We start from the raw sequence: 17,015 nt of genomic DNA, 5'->3' as shown, positions 1-17,015 counted from the left end.
ACCAGGCTGTATTAAAAGCTTTATTTCAAACTGTTGCAACAGACACTGGTGACCACCACAAGGGAGGTAACTGCTGTGTAATCTATTCATAAATGTACCATCTGCAGCCCATATGCCTCAAACGGAATATGCTACTTATCAGGATGCATCTGTTCTTGGCATAGAGGGCTGCAGAGTGGTACATGCCCTCCCCGGAAACCTGTGTCTGTTCCAACATTATCTTATTTAGATACACTTACATGGGCATCTCTTTCTGTATTCTATCATACTACGCCATCTAACCCTACTATGGCAAAACAATCTAAGGATGGAGCCGATGCCCATGCACACTATCACCCAAGGGAGGAGTCACCAGCCTCGTGACTACAAAAGACTTCTCCAGGAGAAAAACAAGTGCAATCATCCAAGCCCAACACCAGATGGCGATCTATTCATAAATGTACCACTCTGCAGCCCTCTATGCCAAGAACAGATGCATACTGGAAAGTAGCATATTCCATCTCACATTGCTTCCCATAAACAGAGAAAGCACTGTGATATTACCGAACATCACTTGGGAGTCCCTATGCCGACGCGCCCTCTGGTTAGGAGGCGGCGGGAGGAACCAAGCACTTTGGAGAAATATATATATATATATATATATATATATATATATATATATATATATATATATATATATATATATATATAAATTCCGAGGCATGTGAGCTTTAGAGCACATGCTTTGCATACTTCTGCCATGTATTGTTTGGTCCGGATGTTTGCACTTTGTTTTTCTTTGAAGAAGTCTTTCCAGTCACGAGGTAGGTGACTCCTCCTTTCAGTGATAGTGCGCATGGGCATTGCCCCAAGTGTTAGATTGAGTTTTTCAGCCATCGGATACGGACGTGTATTGCTGCGCTTTGAAACCGTTTTTTCGGGTCCCTCGGTGCGCAATCCACTCTTCCCGCGTCGCTATTGTTTCGAGCACGTATCCCACTTCTCCGCTTATCGTATCCGTCGAGGAATTGCTCTACTTCTATCGAAGATCTTGGAAAGGCCGCCTGGCCTCGGTGTCGCGCCAAGTATACGTGCACCGACTTGCACGGAGTGTGCAACTGTGCTTATCTCCAGAGCACAACGAAGAAGACTGCGACACGAGCAAATCGTTTCGAACGAAGAAAACACACCGTGATTGTCTGGTTCGATGTCGCAAGATGCAAAGCCAAAATTTCGAACACACGCCAGACCTCTTCGGCGAAGAGTCCAAGCAAGAGTTCGAACCGCAAGGGGCAGAGGAAGAACAAGAGGAACTTGTCTCCATCCTGGAATCAGACTCCTAGACGGACTTGCCACAAGGTCAACGTACTGTGAGTACTGAACGCCTCTTAACCCAAAACCCAACTCAGCCAAACAAAAGGCTTTAGTCCCACCTCCGGGCCACGGTCGGCACTGACAAGATGTTTCCGACGCTCCGGCTCGGCACCGAAACACGTTTCTAAGCCTTCCGGCTGGGATTGAGTCGGCCGAAGAATGGCACTGAGCTGAAACATCCAGGCTCGCAGCCGAAACCCGCTATGAAGCCGAAATCCTTGACGCCTAAAACTAAGCCTCTTTCAGCAACGAAACCTTCGGTGTCAGTGATTTCACCGCAGCACCTAAAACCTCTGCACCGAAATCTAAAACTGTGCCTCTGAAGCGGCAGGATCCGATTTTCGATGCTCCAACACGCAAATCAGATCCAAAACGAAAGGAACTCTATATAAATCCTGATACAGGTTCTAACTAAGTCACCTCAGAAACGCGGACCTGAGTCAGAAGAAGAACCTTTCTTTGTTTCTTTCAAGAAGAAGAGTGTGGGTACTAACCCTCCCCCTCCTCTTCATTTACCACGTTCTCCTACGCCAACCTCTCCAACTTTACCTCATTTATTGATTACACCAACTAACTCTCCACCACCACCTGATGATGGGGATGGGGGGTCGGGGTGAGAGACAATATTCTACCAACAGATCCCTTGAAAGATTATCACATAGATTGGCCTACAGATAACCACCCAGATCTTTACCCTGCAAAACCTTCCCCTCCTGACGACACTGAAGGACATTTAGAATTAATTACTAGAGCTGCAGAATATCTTGGTATGCAGTTACACAAGGAATCTTTAGAGGAAGATGTCCAATTTGAAATGCTCAGTACAACACATAGGACTAGTCACACTCTGCCTATGCTTAAAGGCATGATTAGACATACTGGTTACATCTTTAAAGATCCAGTGCGGTTTCGCATTCTCACCCCCAGAATTGATCAAAAATATAAGGCAGCTTCTTCAGATCCAGTCTGTATTAAAGGTCAGCTACCACAAGACTCTTTAGAAGTCTCTAATACCAGTAAACAGGCTAGTTCACAGATTACAGGTGATGCTCCTCCTCCAGACAAAGAGTCAAAACCTTTAGACGCCCCTGGTAAACAAGTAGCTGCCCAAGCAGCAAATCATTGGTGCATTGCCAACACACAGGCCTTGCTAGCCAGATATGATAGGGCACACTGAGATGAAATGGAGCAGTTGCTCCAACACCTCCCAGATGAATACAAAACAAAAGCCCAAGGTTTAGTCCAGGAAGGGAAACTCTTAGTTATTTATTTATTTATTTATAGTGTTTTATATAGCGCGGACAAGACCCGTGGGTATCAGAGCGCTTAACATATGGGATTACAGGTTGACATTATAGTAACATTTATAGCAGCAAAACATATATAGAGGTAGAGGCAGTATGCTATCTAGGGAGATTAGAAAGGGGATTACATAATGACATAGAAGATTAAACAGTTGAAATAATAGTAGCAGTTATAGCAGCAAAAAACAAATGTGAAGGTGGGAGGTAATGTGCTATCTAAGGTGATTAGGTAAAATATATTCCTAACGCCTGAGTAGTTAGCGTTAGGGGGTGCATATGTTTTAGGTTGTGTCATAGTCATACAGTCAAGTTCTATGAGGTAGGATTGTATATTATTAACAGGTCAATATCAGCGTAATTAGCAATAAGAGTAGAATGGGTATAGCTAGATGCATCGATCATAAATATTAACAGGTTAAGGTATGGGTAATATCTTCGGGTGAAAGACATAGTGCAGATATCACCTAATAGTGAGGTAGCAATAGATTGTAAAGCCGAGACTTGCGTGGCATCAGTCATTTGTCTTATTGGTCTTCCAATAGTTTGTGGTGACTCCAGTCCCCTTTGGCAGAAATGTTCATACCACTAGTCTGTGGGCATCTCTATGTAGGGTATTTACTCATCATGTGGCTTTTCAGTTCCCTTTTAAATGCTGCGATATTTTGAATCCTCCTGATGTAAGGAGGGAGTGAATTCCAGACTCTGGGGGCGGCTCCCGAAAAAGCTCGGTCATAGGTCTTTTTTTTCTGGAAGAAGGCCGGCCGCAATAGCAGCTCTTTAGAGCTTCTTGTTGATCTGTTACCTCCCGATATCTTAATTTTCTTGGCTAGATATCTCGGCATGTTGTAGTGGACCGCTTTATGTGTGATGCAGGCCATCTTCATTTTAATTCTAGCATCGTAAGGTAACCAGTTTAGTGCCTTCAGGTGAGGAGATATGTGGTCGAATTTCCTTGTTCCTGTGATGAGTCTTGCCGCTGCGTTGAGACAGGCTTTTAGTGGTGCAGTGGAAGTTTTCGGTAGGCCAGCTAATGTGGTGCAGCCATATTCGATCCTCGAGATAACTAGCGATTGGATAGCAAGTTTTAGGTCTGCTTCAGAGATAAAGGGCTTCAGTTTCCTTAGATAGTTCAAGTGGAAGCGGGCGCCCTTGGCCATCGAGTTGATGTGTTCTTTCATGTCTAGGTTCTTGTCTAGTGTAATTCCTAGTGATATGGCTGAATTAACTAGGGTCTTATCTAATTTATCAATAAGATGCGCTTTAGATGCTGCAGACACCTCAGCTAGAGAAATCAACACTAGTGTGTTATCAAGAGGACATGCATGGCTGAGGATTTCTGGATTCAAACCAGAGGTACAAGAGTCTATTTTGAATACTCCTTTTGACAAGGAACATCTCTTCGAGCCCCAAACTAGAGCAATCTTTAGAGAAAATGAAAAAAGACACAGAGGTAGCCAAGTCTGAGAGCTCTGCAGTCTCCCTCTAATCGGGAGTCCTTTTGTCGCTCCTTCTATCGTGGGGGGTCTAAAACAATATGACCACCTCTTATAAAGGCAACAGTCAATCTTCCTTCGCAAGGGGTTTCTGTGAAGGGGATATAGAGGTAACAACAACAAAGGTCGAGGCAAGGGTTCCGCAACACGTAATTCCCCCCCTCCCCCAACAAGCAGTGACTTGCCTATACTTTCTCCCCACGATCATCTAACACCTGTGGGGGGACGTCCTCTACAATTCTTCCCCATTTGGCAATCTATTACCACAGACAAATGGGAGTTAGGAATTATCCATATGGTTATTGCCTGGAACTTACCAACAATCCTCCAAACATTCCAACTTTGTCTCACAAAATGTCACCAGAACATTTACTTCTACTTCAACTAGAAGTACAGTCTCTCCTCTCCAAAGGAGCCATATAACTTGTGCTCTTACAACATCAAGGGTCAGGTGTGTACTCCCTGTACTTTCTCATCCTCCAAAAGGACAGCGCCCTGGGACCTATTTTAGATATCAGAGAACTAATACTATACATACTTTCAGAGCATTTCCCCATGGTAACACTTCAATAAGTGCTCCTGCTTCTACAGCAGGGCGATTTTATGTCTACTCTAGACTTAAAAGACGCATATTTCCATATTCCAATTCATACAGCTAATTGCAAATACCTCAGATTCATGATAGCGGGTCACCATTACCGATTCAAAACGCTACCTTTTAGAGTCACCACTGCTCCCAGAATATTTACCAAATGTCTGGCAGTAGTCGCAGCTCATCTGAGAAGACAACACATCCACGTCTTCCCATACCTGGACGACTGGCTCCTTAAAACCAGCACTTACCAAATGTATCTGAAAACGCATTCAAAACTATTCACTTACTTCACTAACTAGGTTTTACAGTAAATGTGTTGGTCTCATCTACAGCCTTCCAACACACAAACTTAACTAGGAGCCACAATAAACGCTCACAAAGCTCTAGCCTCTCTCAAAACTGCCAGGATTCACAGTATTCAGTCCCTTTGCACTCCATTTCAGCCCATTCAATCATTGCCAGCAAGGGTCTTCATGAGACTACTAGGCATGATGGCGTCTTGCATTACAATTGTTCTGCACCCAGGACTTCACATGCATCCCCTTCAAGAATGTCCAAGTCAGTGGAACCAATCGCATGGTCGATTAACCATTCTAGTGTTGCTAGACGGCCACACCCATCGCTCTCTGCAGTGGTGGAACCCACAAAATGTATCCAAAGGGCAGCCCTTTCTAGACCCTGCTCCACAGACAGTGCTAACAGCAGACTCATCACTTACTGGCTGGTTGGGGCGTTAACATACAAAGTTGCACAATCCAAACATTATGGACTCTGAAGTACAGAAGCCTTCATATCAATCATCTAGAGCTGCTAGCAGAGTTTCTAGCGCTCAAAGCATTTCAAGCTCTCCTATTAGGCAAAACTATCTTAGTCCGCACAGACAATATGACTGCTATGTATTACATACCCAAACAAGCGGACACCCACACTCTCCAACTGTCATGCCTAGCACAAGCCAATTGGAAATGGGCCAAACATCACAAAATGTATCTCCTAGCAGAACACCGTCCAGGAGTAAACCATCAAATTGCAGATCTTCTCAGCCGACTGTAACGGGGTGGGAGCGGCAGCCCCTGTCGACTGGTGGATTGCTGATTGTACTTCCCCTCCTTCCCTGCAGTCTGACTGGGAGACCCGTCCGCTGCTCTCTGACCCCGGAGACGAATTAAAGGAGGGCACCTTTAACTGGGACTTCAGCGGTGATGAAGCCACGCCCCCGCATGACGTAGGAGGACCCGAACTGGACAAAGGCCCGGAAGCCCTCTACTGGGGGGGTGTTGACACCCAGGAGGAAGCGGAACGAAGGAAGGAAGATGAGAATCGGAGCGAGGAAGACTGCGTGCGAGGAGAGGACGGAGGAGAGAGAGCGGATTACTGTGGAGAGCCAGGAGCCCAACGACCCGGTGAACCGCCGTGCCACACTCCCGAGGGAGGAGTGTGGCTTTCACAGGTACGGCGGCGTTGGGCAGCCTGGGTCGGGAGTAAGGGGGCCTCGGTATAATAGTGTACATATTCCTCCCTTCGTTTTACCCCTATCCATTTTTCCGCATTCCCCCTACCCTCCTATCCCTTCCTTACGTACCTCACTCACCCCTAGAACACAGAGCACCGACAATCATTGTATAGCACTGGTGTTCCCTCACTATCACTCGGTCCCCGTGGTGCAACCGGTATCAGACTGTTAATCTGACGGTATCCCTCTGTTGGTTTCTCTTTGTGGAGCTGACCAGGAGCAGTACAAAGGCATCACTCGAAGTATCCACTGAAAGAGGACGGCCTTGTCATCCTCTGCAGGAACGGACGCCATCACGGACCGGGCAGATTTTGCAAGAGAACGGTTGACATTTCGAACTAGGAAAACCTTTATCCGAATAAAACCCTCATTACGCAGAACGAGTTTTCAGCCTGTTCTTAATCCACCAATAGAAAGCCACCAGCCCGCTCACACCCCCACGCTACACTGACATAGACCCCAAATCCACGAGTGGGAACTTCATCCCCAAATCCTTCTTCTGTACTTTCAGGAATGGGGGTTTCCTCACATAGACATGTTCACCACAGATCAAAATGCCCAAGCTTCGCCTCCAGGTTCCCACACCTACTCACCAAAGGCAATGCCCTATGGATGAACTGGTCATGGATATTTGCCTACGCTTTTCTGCCTCTCCCACTCATTCCGCTGCTAGTTGGGAAGCTCAGACGATCATCCCTCAAACTCATTCTCAAAGCTTCCACATGGGCATGTCAGCCTTGGTTCACCACCCTGTTCGAGCTCTCAGTAGTTCCACACCAAAAGCTGCATCTCAACTCCAGTCTCCTCACTCTGAGCCATGGAGAAATCAGGCATCCAAATTCCAAGTAACTCAACCTGGCGAATAGGCTCCTGAAGTCATAGTTTGGTTATTTGGAACTACCACCAGACTGTATGAATATCCTAAAGGAAACTAGGAGATCTACTACTAGGGTGTGTTATGCAGCAAAATGGAAACATTTTGTTATATTCTGTAGCAATAACACAATCAATCCCCTTGATGCTTCAGTTCAAAACATCATCTGTTATCTCTTATACTTGCAGCAATCTTTTAGCTTATACATTAATTTGATTGCATTTAGCAGCAGTAGCTGCATATTTACAAAATAGACAAAACGTTACTCTATTCAGATTACCAGTGATTAAAGCCTTTATGGGAGGACTAAAAAGCAATACCACCAAGAGTTCCACCTGCACCAGTATGGAACTTGAATATTGTCCTTACAAGATTAATGGGTCCACCTTTTGAACCAATACACAGGTGTCAATTACAATTCCTCTAATGGAAGGTTTCTTTTTTTATTGCAATCACTTCCTTAAGGAGAGTTGGGGGAACTCCAGGCACTAACTATCCAAGTGCCTTTCTTTCAACTTCACAAAGTGGTTCTTCGAACCAATCCTAAATGTCTACCTAAAGTAGGTTCTGCTTTTCACATCTATCAATCTGTTGTTACCTGTGTTCTTTCCTCAACCTGATTCTGTAGCGGAATGAGCTATACACACACTAGATGTTAGAACAGCTCTACTATATTATGTAGAAAGAACAAAAGATTTTCGTAAAATGAAACAGCCTTTTGTTATTTTTTCACCACCACATAAAGGCACTCCCATTTCTAAATCAGGCTTTGCAAGATGGATCGTGAAATGTATCCAAACATGTTATGTGAAGTCAAAAATAACCTTGACAGTTCCCCCTAGAGCTCATTCCACCTGCAAATTGGGGGCTACTATGACCTTCTAAGGCAATAATCCCTTAGCTGACATCTGTAAGGCAGCAACATGGTCTACACCTCACACTTTCACCCAACACTATTGTGTGATGTGTTACCGGGGCAACAAGCGAATGTAGGCCAGGCAGTACTTAAAATACTGTTTCAAACAACTTCAACTGCTACAGGTTAGTCACCCTTTTGGAAAAATACTGCTGTATAGTCTATGCAAAGCATGTGATCTACAACTCGCATGCCTCGAACGGAAAATGTTACTTACCCAGTAAGCATCTGTTCTTGGCATGTAGAGTTGTAGAATCACATGCGCCCACCCGTCTCCCCGGGTACCTATACCTGTTGCAGTTTTTTCTCTCTTATCTTGTATACATACGCATGGACATCTCTATTTTACTTTTAGCTAACTCCATTCTCACCCTCTTGACGGGAAAACAATCTAACAATGGAGTTGACGCCCATGCGCACTATCACGGATTGAGGAGTTCACCTACCTCGTGACTGGAAAGACTTCTTTGAAGAAAAACAAAGTGCAAACATCCGGACCCAACACTAGATGGCCGGAGTATGCAAAGCATGTGAATCTAGAGCTCTACATGCCAAGAACAGATGCTTACTGGGTAAGTAACATTTTCCTTATTATGTATTCAAAATAATCATCAGAAAATGTTTGAGGAAATGAAATCTATATTATACTAGTCTTTGATTGTACTAAGCAGAGTGTTTACCAATAAAATAATGAAAGGTCTGGTCCCTAGGTGTACATATTGTCAAAAAGGTGGAACACCTCCAAACAAAGGCTGTGTGTTACATTTTTAGAATTTGTGGGCTTTCTGTGGCTGGTAAGCAGTTTATCTGAGTCGATTGTCCAGATTGCAAAATGAATCGCTCCCTTTGGTTTCTTCAACATAGTAATGAAGTGTATCCAAACAATGGTAAAATTGTAAGTTTCTAACTTAATATAGATGCTTCTTAAAGAGAAGTTGGTGGCCAAGGTCACATTTTAAATCTGTCATTTGCTCAGCTGTGTCCAACTTCCTTTGTCCAATCTGTCATTTGGTTGCTGACCATCTATGTTCCAGACCTGTCACACTATGTCCGTCATTACTGGCATAATGTACGGGGCATAATGTATTAAAGCAAGAGCAACTAAGGTTCTCTTCCAGGGGATTTTCATCAATTGTCATACACACTGAATAGTCCAGCCTACTTGTGGGGGCCCTGGAGCATAGAAAGCTGTTAGCTAAAAAGCTTGTATTTTTTAACTGCTGGCAGATGGCCCCTAAACCCCCCCCTCCCCGATCTTCCCCCGCCACCCCCCACACCAACACACCCCCATCCTCAAGGAGTCTAGTTTTTAAGTGGTTCAAGCAGTGGTAAAGGTCTTTCAAAAGAAGTTCCCAACTAAAAATGTGTGCATATTTTACCAGCAGTTTAATATGGCTAAGATGGCACACATAAAGGATCGAGCTTCTATCCGTCACATGACTTTGGGACGGCTACTTGGATCTGTGGCAAATGGCTAAGTTTAGGAACTGATGGTTTAGAATCTTGACCTTAGAAATAAAAATCTTGTATAGTTTTTACAAAGCACGGCTGTGGTTCATTAACCAATTCTCGCTATTAAGCATCTGACCCCTGCTAGTTACAAAATAGAGTGCTGAGTTCATCAGGCAGTCCCAGCATTAAACAGTTGTTGGGGTTAGAAGAACAGTTCTTACAGAAAGTTCAACATTTGTTTTCAGTAGCAGTGTGGTTCCCCAGCTTTGGTGTGAGTACATTGAGGGACGAGAGTAGCATGAGAATGCACCTCTTCACCAAACGTATGGTGGATGTGAGGTACTAATTTTCAGGGAGCTTGTGGGGTACGTGTGATACTAAGACAGAAAAGATTTTTCTTGCTGCTTACTTCAAGAGCTGGGCTGATTTGGGGGTGCCCCTTGCTGTCAGACTAGTTGTCATATCACCAAATAGAGAAGTGCTTTTTAAATTTTTGACGTATCCCCCTGTCCTCCCTTGGTGTATATCCTGCATATGATCACCCAAAATGCTTTATTTTTTCACATATTAGATTGGACCGCAACTATCTGTTTCTTTGGGCAACTTTTAAATGATTTTGCTTTGTTTGTAACAGTTCACCTTGCTTTGTAAAATACTTTGTTAGGAGTCCTGACACCTTACACCATACCTGTTTGGTCAGCCCTCAATCAGGACGTAGTGTTCAGTGTTTTTTCACTCTGATTGGAGGACCAACTTATGCCTAGAGTCCCCACTGGTAAGGAAGTAATAAGTTGAGGTTTAGGGTTCAGAAGGACTCTCCAATTTATCTAGCCTCTCATACGGACTGCCTAGTAGAATTGTTGATCACATTCATGGACTGTAAACAGCCTTATTTAGAGTTTGGTGGACCCTCATAGCATAGAAAATATTCTGTACGCCGTGATTACAAATGCTGCAGACTACAAAGCACTTGGGGTGAAACAGACATCTGTAACATTTGCAACCGAGTATCCAGTCTGCCAAACTCTATATAAGGCCAAGATTTTTCTAAAAAGCAGTTTCCTTCTTGTTCTCTTTAATAAGGAATTAACGTATGAAGCAGGAGCTTGGTTTACCAGCACTAGAGTGGTATTCTAGTTCCACATGTTCTGTCTTCATTTTTGCATTTTATTCTGCTGTTCAGAATCTCTGCTTTCTATCTGGAGAATTGAACATTGCTGCTGCTTTCTCAGATTTTATTTGCCATTGCTTTGTCTCAAATCCTCCTCCTTCAGTGAAGGTGAACATTTGCTATAGTTGGTATTCTGTGTCCCTTTTTAGACTGTCTTCACTTTTTTCTGGTTGGGATACAGTAATCTCTTGATGGTTGTTACATTAGAACTTCTAACTTTTTGTAATTTGGAGTTAGTGAACACATTCATTTTTTGATTGCTTGCATTACCAGCCGAATGCAATATTGGCATTTAGCTTAGCATGAAACTTGTGTGTACTTTGAGGGTTTTTTCCAGCGCTACTACACTCTTTCCTTTCATAAGTACATAGTCGTCATGATAAATTATTTTCTTTGTAATATTTCTTTAATGTTGCCATACATTTGTAAACTGTGGTTGGATCCTTTTTCATATCCTTTTCAAAATCTTATGCAAGCAATCTGGAATAAACTTGCATTGAATTCTTATGAAATGGGCTCTTGCATTCTGCTGCAGAGGCCACATAAGATGGTCATAAAGACTTTCCTGGAACTTTTTCAGGAGTTCCACAAAAGTTGGGGATACTGGGCTCAGATTTTGACAGTCGTAACCTTTTACAAGTGATGTCCTAAGACTTCACCTTACTATTGAACTCAAAACTGGACACCCAGACCACCACCTTCCTGTAAACACAAAGGATATCGAAGTCAAGCAGTCCAATGCTTACTTAGCGAGATGGTTTGGGGTTCGACTCACAACTCAATAAACAACTAATACTAGGTATTCAGCTAATAAAAGGTCTTTTGAAAGTAATGCTCGAGGCATGTGTGGCTGTAGATACACATGCTTTGCTTACTCCTGCTATCTAGTGTTGGGTCCCGATGTGTGCAAGTTGTTTTTCTGCGAAGAAGTCTTTTGAGTCACCAGGTAAAGTGACTCCTCCTCTTGATGATAATGCACATGGACATCGACTCTATTGTTGTATTGCTTTCTTTCCGCCATCTGGTTTGGGTGTGTGCTTGCGCTAGAGGTCGAGACCATTTCAGACTACTTTTGGTTCACGATTCGCTCATACTCTCACCGGTATTGTTATTAAATGCATTCCACCTATGTTTTTCGAAATCTGAAAACTATTCCCTGCAGTATCGACACACGTACAGCGGCCCTCTGGGGCTCACCCTTCAGGGCCTATCTTTCTAATCCTTTCGGCTTCCCCATAGAAGACCCTGCTGATGGGACGGACCACTTTCCATTTCTGCCGGAGGTGCCACAACAAGTACCCGTGGACGACCTCTACCAGGTCTGCAAACTGTATTTGTCTCCAGAACACAGGGAAGAGAACTGTGACCCCTGCCCATCATTTACGTTGAATAGATCTCTACGAGAATGAAGGTCTCTTTGCAAGGAGATGCAGTGGAGAGAGGTTGACAACACACCTACACATGATGTCGAGGAGGAGTAACTCCATGAGGCCTCTGCGGCAGAGGAAGTGGCTTTTTCCATCAAAGGCAGGACGTTCCACCTGGGTCAGTGTACTGTGATTACTGAAGTCCCCATCCTGCCACCTAAAAAACATTTGGCTTTGGCCAAACATAAGGCTTCCGGGCCACCACTGCCATTAGGCCATAGTCTCCACTAAAAATCCGATTTGGATGCCCCACCATCGGGCTCGGCAACGAGACTGCAGCCAAAGCTGACCACTTTGGCGACCGGCTCCATCTACGGCAGTGACCACTTTGGCGCTGAAACAGAAATCCATCTCGTTCCAAAGATTTCAAGACTGGCACGGAGATATAACTCTGGTATTCCCAACAAGATGTAGGAGAAACTCAATGCCCTTCATGGGCAAATACAGCCTCACAATGGGTGCATTCTGGCCTAGACTCTGGTTTTCGTGCCACCTCCGTCCAAGCACCAACTCTCCTTTGGAGAGGCCATCAATCTGCCGGTGCCAACCAAGAAGCGGAAGACTGACAAGGTCACTCGTCCCTTGCACCCTCCTTCACCATCTTCTCCACCACCACCATCGCCCTCTTCTCACCTCTCAGGGTGATCCATTAGACATCATTCCTCAGGGGTCCCCACATTCATTCACGGGTGGACTTGGGACAGAGGATGATACCTTTGATGCACACCAGGCCCCTGATCCTTGGTCGGCCTATGACATTGACCCTCGAGGGGACACTGATCTCGACTACTACCCTGCTAGGCCATCTCCTCCTGATGACACCACCTCTTAGCAGCTTATTGGCTGGGCTGCAAATTATCATCAGCTACCTCTTTATGAGTAGCCTATAGATGAAAACCCTTTCCACAACACTCAGGCCAGCACAATATCTCCCTATGCTCAAGAGTATGCTACGACATACCAACGATATTTTTAAAGATTCTGCATGCGCCCGTATCGTCACCCCCACGGTAGATAAAAAAAAACTTTGGGTATCTCAAATTACCAGAGGAGTGTATGCAAATCCTACAGTAGGCCTACAAGGCCAATCCACAGGCACGCTAAGCTGCAAAATGGAAGTGCTTTTACACTACTGCTACAATAAACAGCGTAAGGAGGCTTATTTGCAAGAAATAATTTGCTGTCTCCTGCACCTTCAAAAGATGAGGTTAACACACACATGAATATTTTTACGTTTAGCAGCAATTGCTGCTTATGTGCAAAAGAGAGAATACACTTCTCTCTTAAAAACGCCCATCAATAAGGCATTCATGGAGGGCATTAAAAGAGTAATCCCTCTGGGAGTACCATTGGTCCCAACTGGAACCGCAATGTGGTGCTTACATGCCACGTGGCCTACCTTTAAGGCACTTCAATATTGTGCAATGTAATACCATTCTTGGGAAGTGTTTTTTTTTTGTTTTTTTTTGTTTTGTTTTTATTGTGATCATTTCACTAAGAAGATTCAGTGAATTACAGGCTCTGTCGATAGAATAACCTTTCATTCGAAAGATAGTCATCCTAAGGACTAATCCCTGCTCCCTTCCCAAGGTGGTTTCTCCATTTCCTATCGGCCAACCCATCGTTGGCAAGTTTCTTTCCTCACACAGTCAGCAAAAATAGCACTACACACATTAGATGTTAAGTGTGCTAATGTTTTACATTGACAAAACAAAGTATCTGCAGGACAAAATGGCTAGTTGTCACGTTTGCTAAACCCCACAATCTAAGGCGGAGTCTTTTCTTTTGTACATTGTGGATGAAGGGAACAGGCATCTCGCGACTAAACACTTATTTGATCAAAATAACTTGCAAATGTCGGTGCCCAGCACTAGATGGCAGGAGGGTACAGAGCATGTGATTCAATAGCACTACCAAGTTACAAACCAACAATTATAGGGTAAGTGATATTTTTCTTTTTCCCAGAGATCTGGATGGAGCATTGGGCAAGTTAGGTGGACTAACCAGGTTAATGCTGGGTTTTTTTCTCCTTTGTTTGTTTGTTTACTCTTTGTGTTATGGTAGAGTTACTTTCTTGGGGGTTATGTAGTCGCTTATTTTGAATGTTACATGGGTCACCTTTTCATGTGTTCTCAGTTTACACGTGCATCTCGTAATGATAAAAAGTTCCTGGGCAGATATTCTTAGGATTTGCTAGTTTTTATTTTTTGTCACTGTCCCAACAGGATCTCTATAAACCAGTGTCAACTGTTAAACTACATTCATTTTTGCCTTTCAGTATAAGTACATTGCCTCTTCTGGACATGTCCCTTCCTCTTATCCAACCCTTCTGCGTGTCTTTTTTTAAAACATTTTTGCTTCCACAGGATTCTTGTAACTAGGAATTTTTAGGAGGCACGTTTTCCTTTCCTGTGGAGTGCGATCAGTAAAAATTTTACTTTTCACCATCACTTTAGCCGTTTTGTACCACACAACACATGCCACAGTTGTGTTTTTTTTTTTTTTACCCATCATCCATAGGAGGTTCCTTTGTGGAATAAAATGTTCTTCAGCACTTCTTACAAAGCAAGCCCTTACTCTGGACGGGTGAGGGGGGAAGGTAGCTTATTGCATACTCATGGTCTCTTTAAGTCCATGTTTACCTCCACCAAGCTCCAAGTTGTATGTATGTATCTGCCTTTAAAGTGTTCTTTTACTGCACTGTGAACTTGATTACATTGCAGACTTTTGTGCTTTAATTCAGAGCTTTGTCACTAGAGCAAAACTACATGGGCTCAGCATTTCTCTTCAGATGAAGCAAATAATTCTTTTTACAGGCTGATGATTTGCAGCATTGTATTTTTTTTCACGATGAGGTTTTTGCAAGCACTTAATACTGTAAGGGCTCAGTCATTATTGACAATGGACTAAAGAGGTCTGAAAGAAAACATGTTTGTGGCCAGTCATGCAGAGGCGAACGAAAGTCTATATTTGCAAGAATGTATTTTATATCCTGTCAAGTAGATACTTGCATATAATAGTCTTAAATAAAACATCTTTCCTATTGTTCCCTAAGCCAGATATAGGAGTGCTGCATTAGCAGTCAAAGTTGACATTCAACTTAATGTTTAGTTATCTGTCCACTCCTTCTGTAAATATTGTTTGGATACAGACTTAAAAGAGAGTGACTTCTGGGTAGAAAATGTGTATGTAAGTGGTCTTTGCTTCATACACTCTTTAATCCATATGGTTGTCCCTTTGTAGCCCTCTACTTTCATTTTAGGAAACTCTATCTGCTGTGGAAAAAAATGCCCATGTAAAATAATTTTCTTGTAGAGTGGCATATTAAATCTTCCTCTTTCAAACTATGTTGTAATCTATAATGCTTTTTCTTCAAAGAAAAGTCACATGGTGCCTTCAGGTCCCAGGGGTGGTGGCCTCTCACTGTAATTAGGCCCATATTGGTATCTGTCAAAATAAGCAGCTTTGTTTATTTTATTTGTGATCTCAGATCCTCAGATGATATATAAAATTAAGCTAATGTGTAGACATTGCCAGTTATTGAGACCTATTTTCAAAGGTAAATTATATTTTGCCATGTGAAAATGCAATTTAAACTTCTTCCCACAGGCACTTTGTTGCATTTGAAGTCTTGAGAGAAGAGGAGTTCTCTCCATTGAAGAATGCTGATACTGCAGATAAGGACACAGCAACAACTGCTCGAAGGGCCTTGCTTTCACAACACTACCGCTGGGCAGTCTGTGCTGGAGCCAGGTTTCTTGATAAAAATGGTTCCAGGATTCCCGACAAATGCAGGTAAACCTTGAATGATGTACTTGAAGTAGTCCATAGTAGATAATTTATAGATTCATGTTTTGTTACTTATTCCCACGTGATATGCAAATCTTCTAATCTTTAAACTATCACCAACTTTAAACAGCCCATCCAGTCAAATCACAATGCACTTTGGTTTTCATTCGGATGAAATGCAAGAAGTGGGGAGATGCAAAGCTCAGACTGCTGGAGAAAAGAGCAAGAAATCAAGACAAAGTAAAACACGAAGTTGAAGTGTTTCTTAACCCTGGTTTCCCTACCTAAGAAGTAGTCCGGAGAAAGTCTTAATGGTTAATTGACTCAATCCAATAACTAGCAAAGGCAGTATATCTCAAGAGATTCTCCAAGGTTGATGTTCCACCATTTACCTCCAGGGTAAGAAGGTCGTCTGAGGTGTAATTCAACTCTGGTTGAAAGCATGCCAGAAAGCAACACCACATGCTTAATTGGCTAAATGAATCAACAGTCTTTTTGACGAAAAAAAAGAATAATGGTCATGCCAGTAAAATTATAAATACCAACTGACATACTGTAGAAGAATGAGTCGAGTCCCAGAAAAGTAGGGTAAACTCCTCATATTAGAGATCGAGTAGGATATTCAGCTTATCAGGGAAAATGTAGTTCACTGGAAACTTAATTGTGCGACTCACTGGAGAACTGTAGATTGTGCTCACTGAGAGAGTTTAGCTTCCAGTCTTTCTGCAAGTGACCTTTGTCACATGACTGCAAAATGGAACTACTTGTCCACTCAAAGAAGCATGTCTGATACTAAACAACCAAAACCTTCACTTTTATGGAGAGATGACTTAACCGATAAAAGAAGAGGCAGATCAGGCACAAGTATTAGGAGGCCTGGTCTTTACTTCCTTCAACATATGGCTTGCCAGGCTTCCTTTACTCTTCTTGCAAGCATTTTATGATCCGATTCTGAGCGAACCATATTAATTAGAAGTTGTGTTCCCTAGGCTGGTAAGGTTAATTACCTGTCAATCTTTAAAAGAGGATAAAGCAGGACGGTGATGTAGGTGTGGGATAGGGTTGCCACTCGAAGAGACCTTACCTCATTCCCCTCCCTCATGACCCCCCCTATTTGAGAATAGAGAC

At 43.2% G+C, this 17,015-nt stretch overlaps 1 protein-coding gene across 1 annotated transcript in view; it reads left to right on the top strand.

Annotated features, from left to right (window-relative positions):
* Nucleotides 1-17,015, top strand: part of UAP1L1 (UDP-N-acetylglucosamine pyrophosphorylase 1 like 1) — a 149,872-nt gene that overhangs the window by 111,703 nt on the left and 21,154 nt on the right. Inside the window, exon 7 of the mRNA XM_078642046.1 lies at nucleotides 15,708-15,893. Coding sequence (XP_078498172.1) covers nucleotides 15,708-15,893 — 186 coding nt within the window. The remainder of the gene's footprint in view (nucleotides 1-15,707; nucleotides 15,894-17,015) is intronic.

Source organism: Lissotriton helveticus, chromosome 5_1 (assembly GCF_964261635.1).
Source record: "Lissotriton helveticus chromosome 5_1, aLisHel1.1, whole genome shotgun sequence".
In the NCBI taxonomy this organism is placed as follows: domain Eukaryota; kingdom Metazoa; phylum Chordata; class Amphibia; order Caudata; family Salamandridae; genus Lissotriton; species Lissotriton helveticus.
Note: the sequence above shows the minus strand (reverse complement) of the source record. Positions and strands in the feature narration are given on the sequence as shown.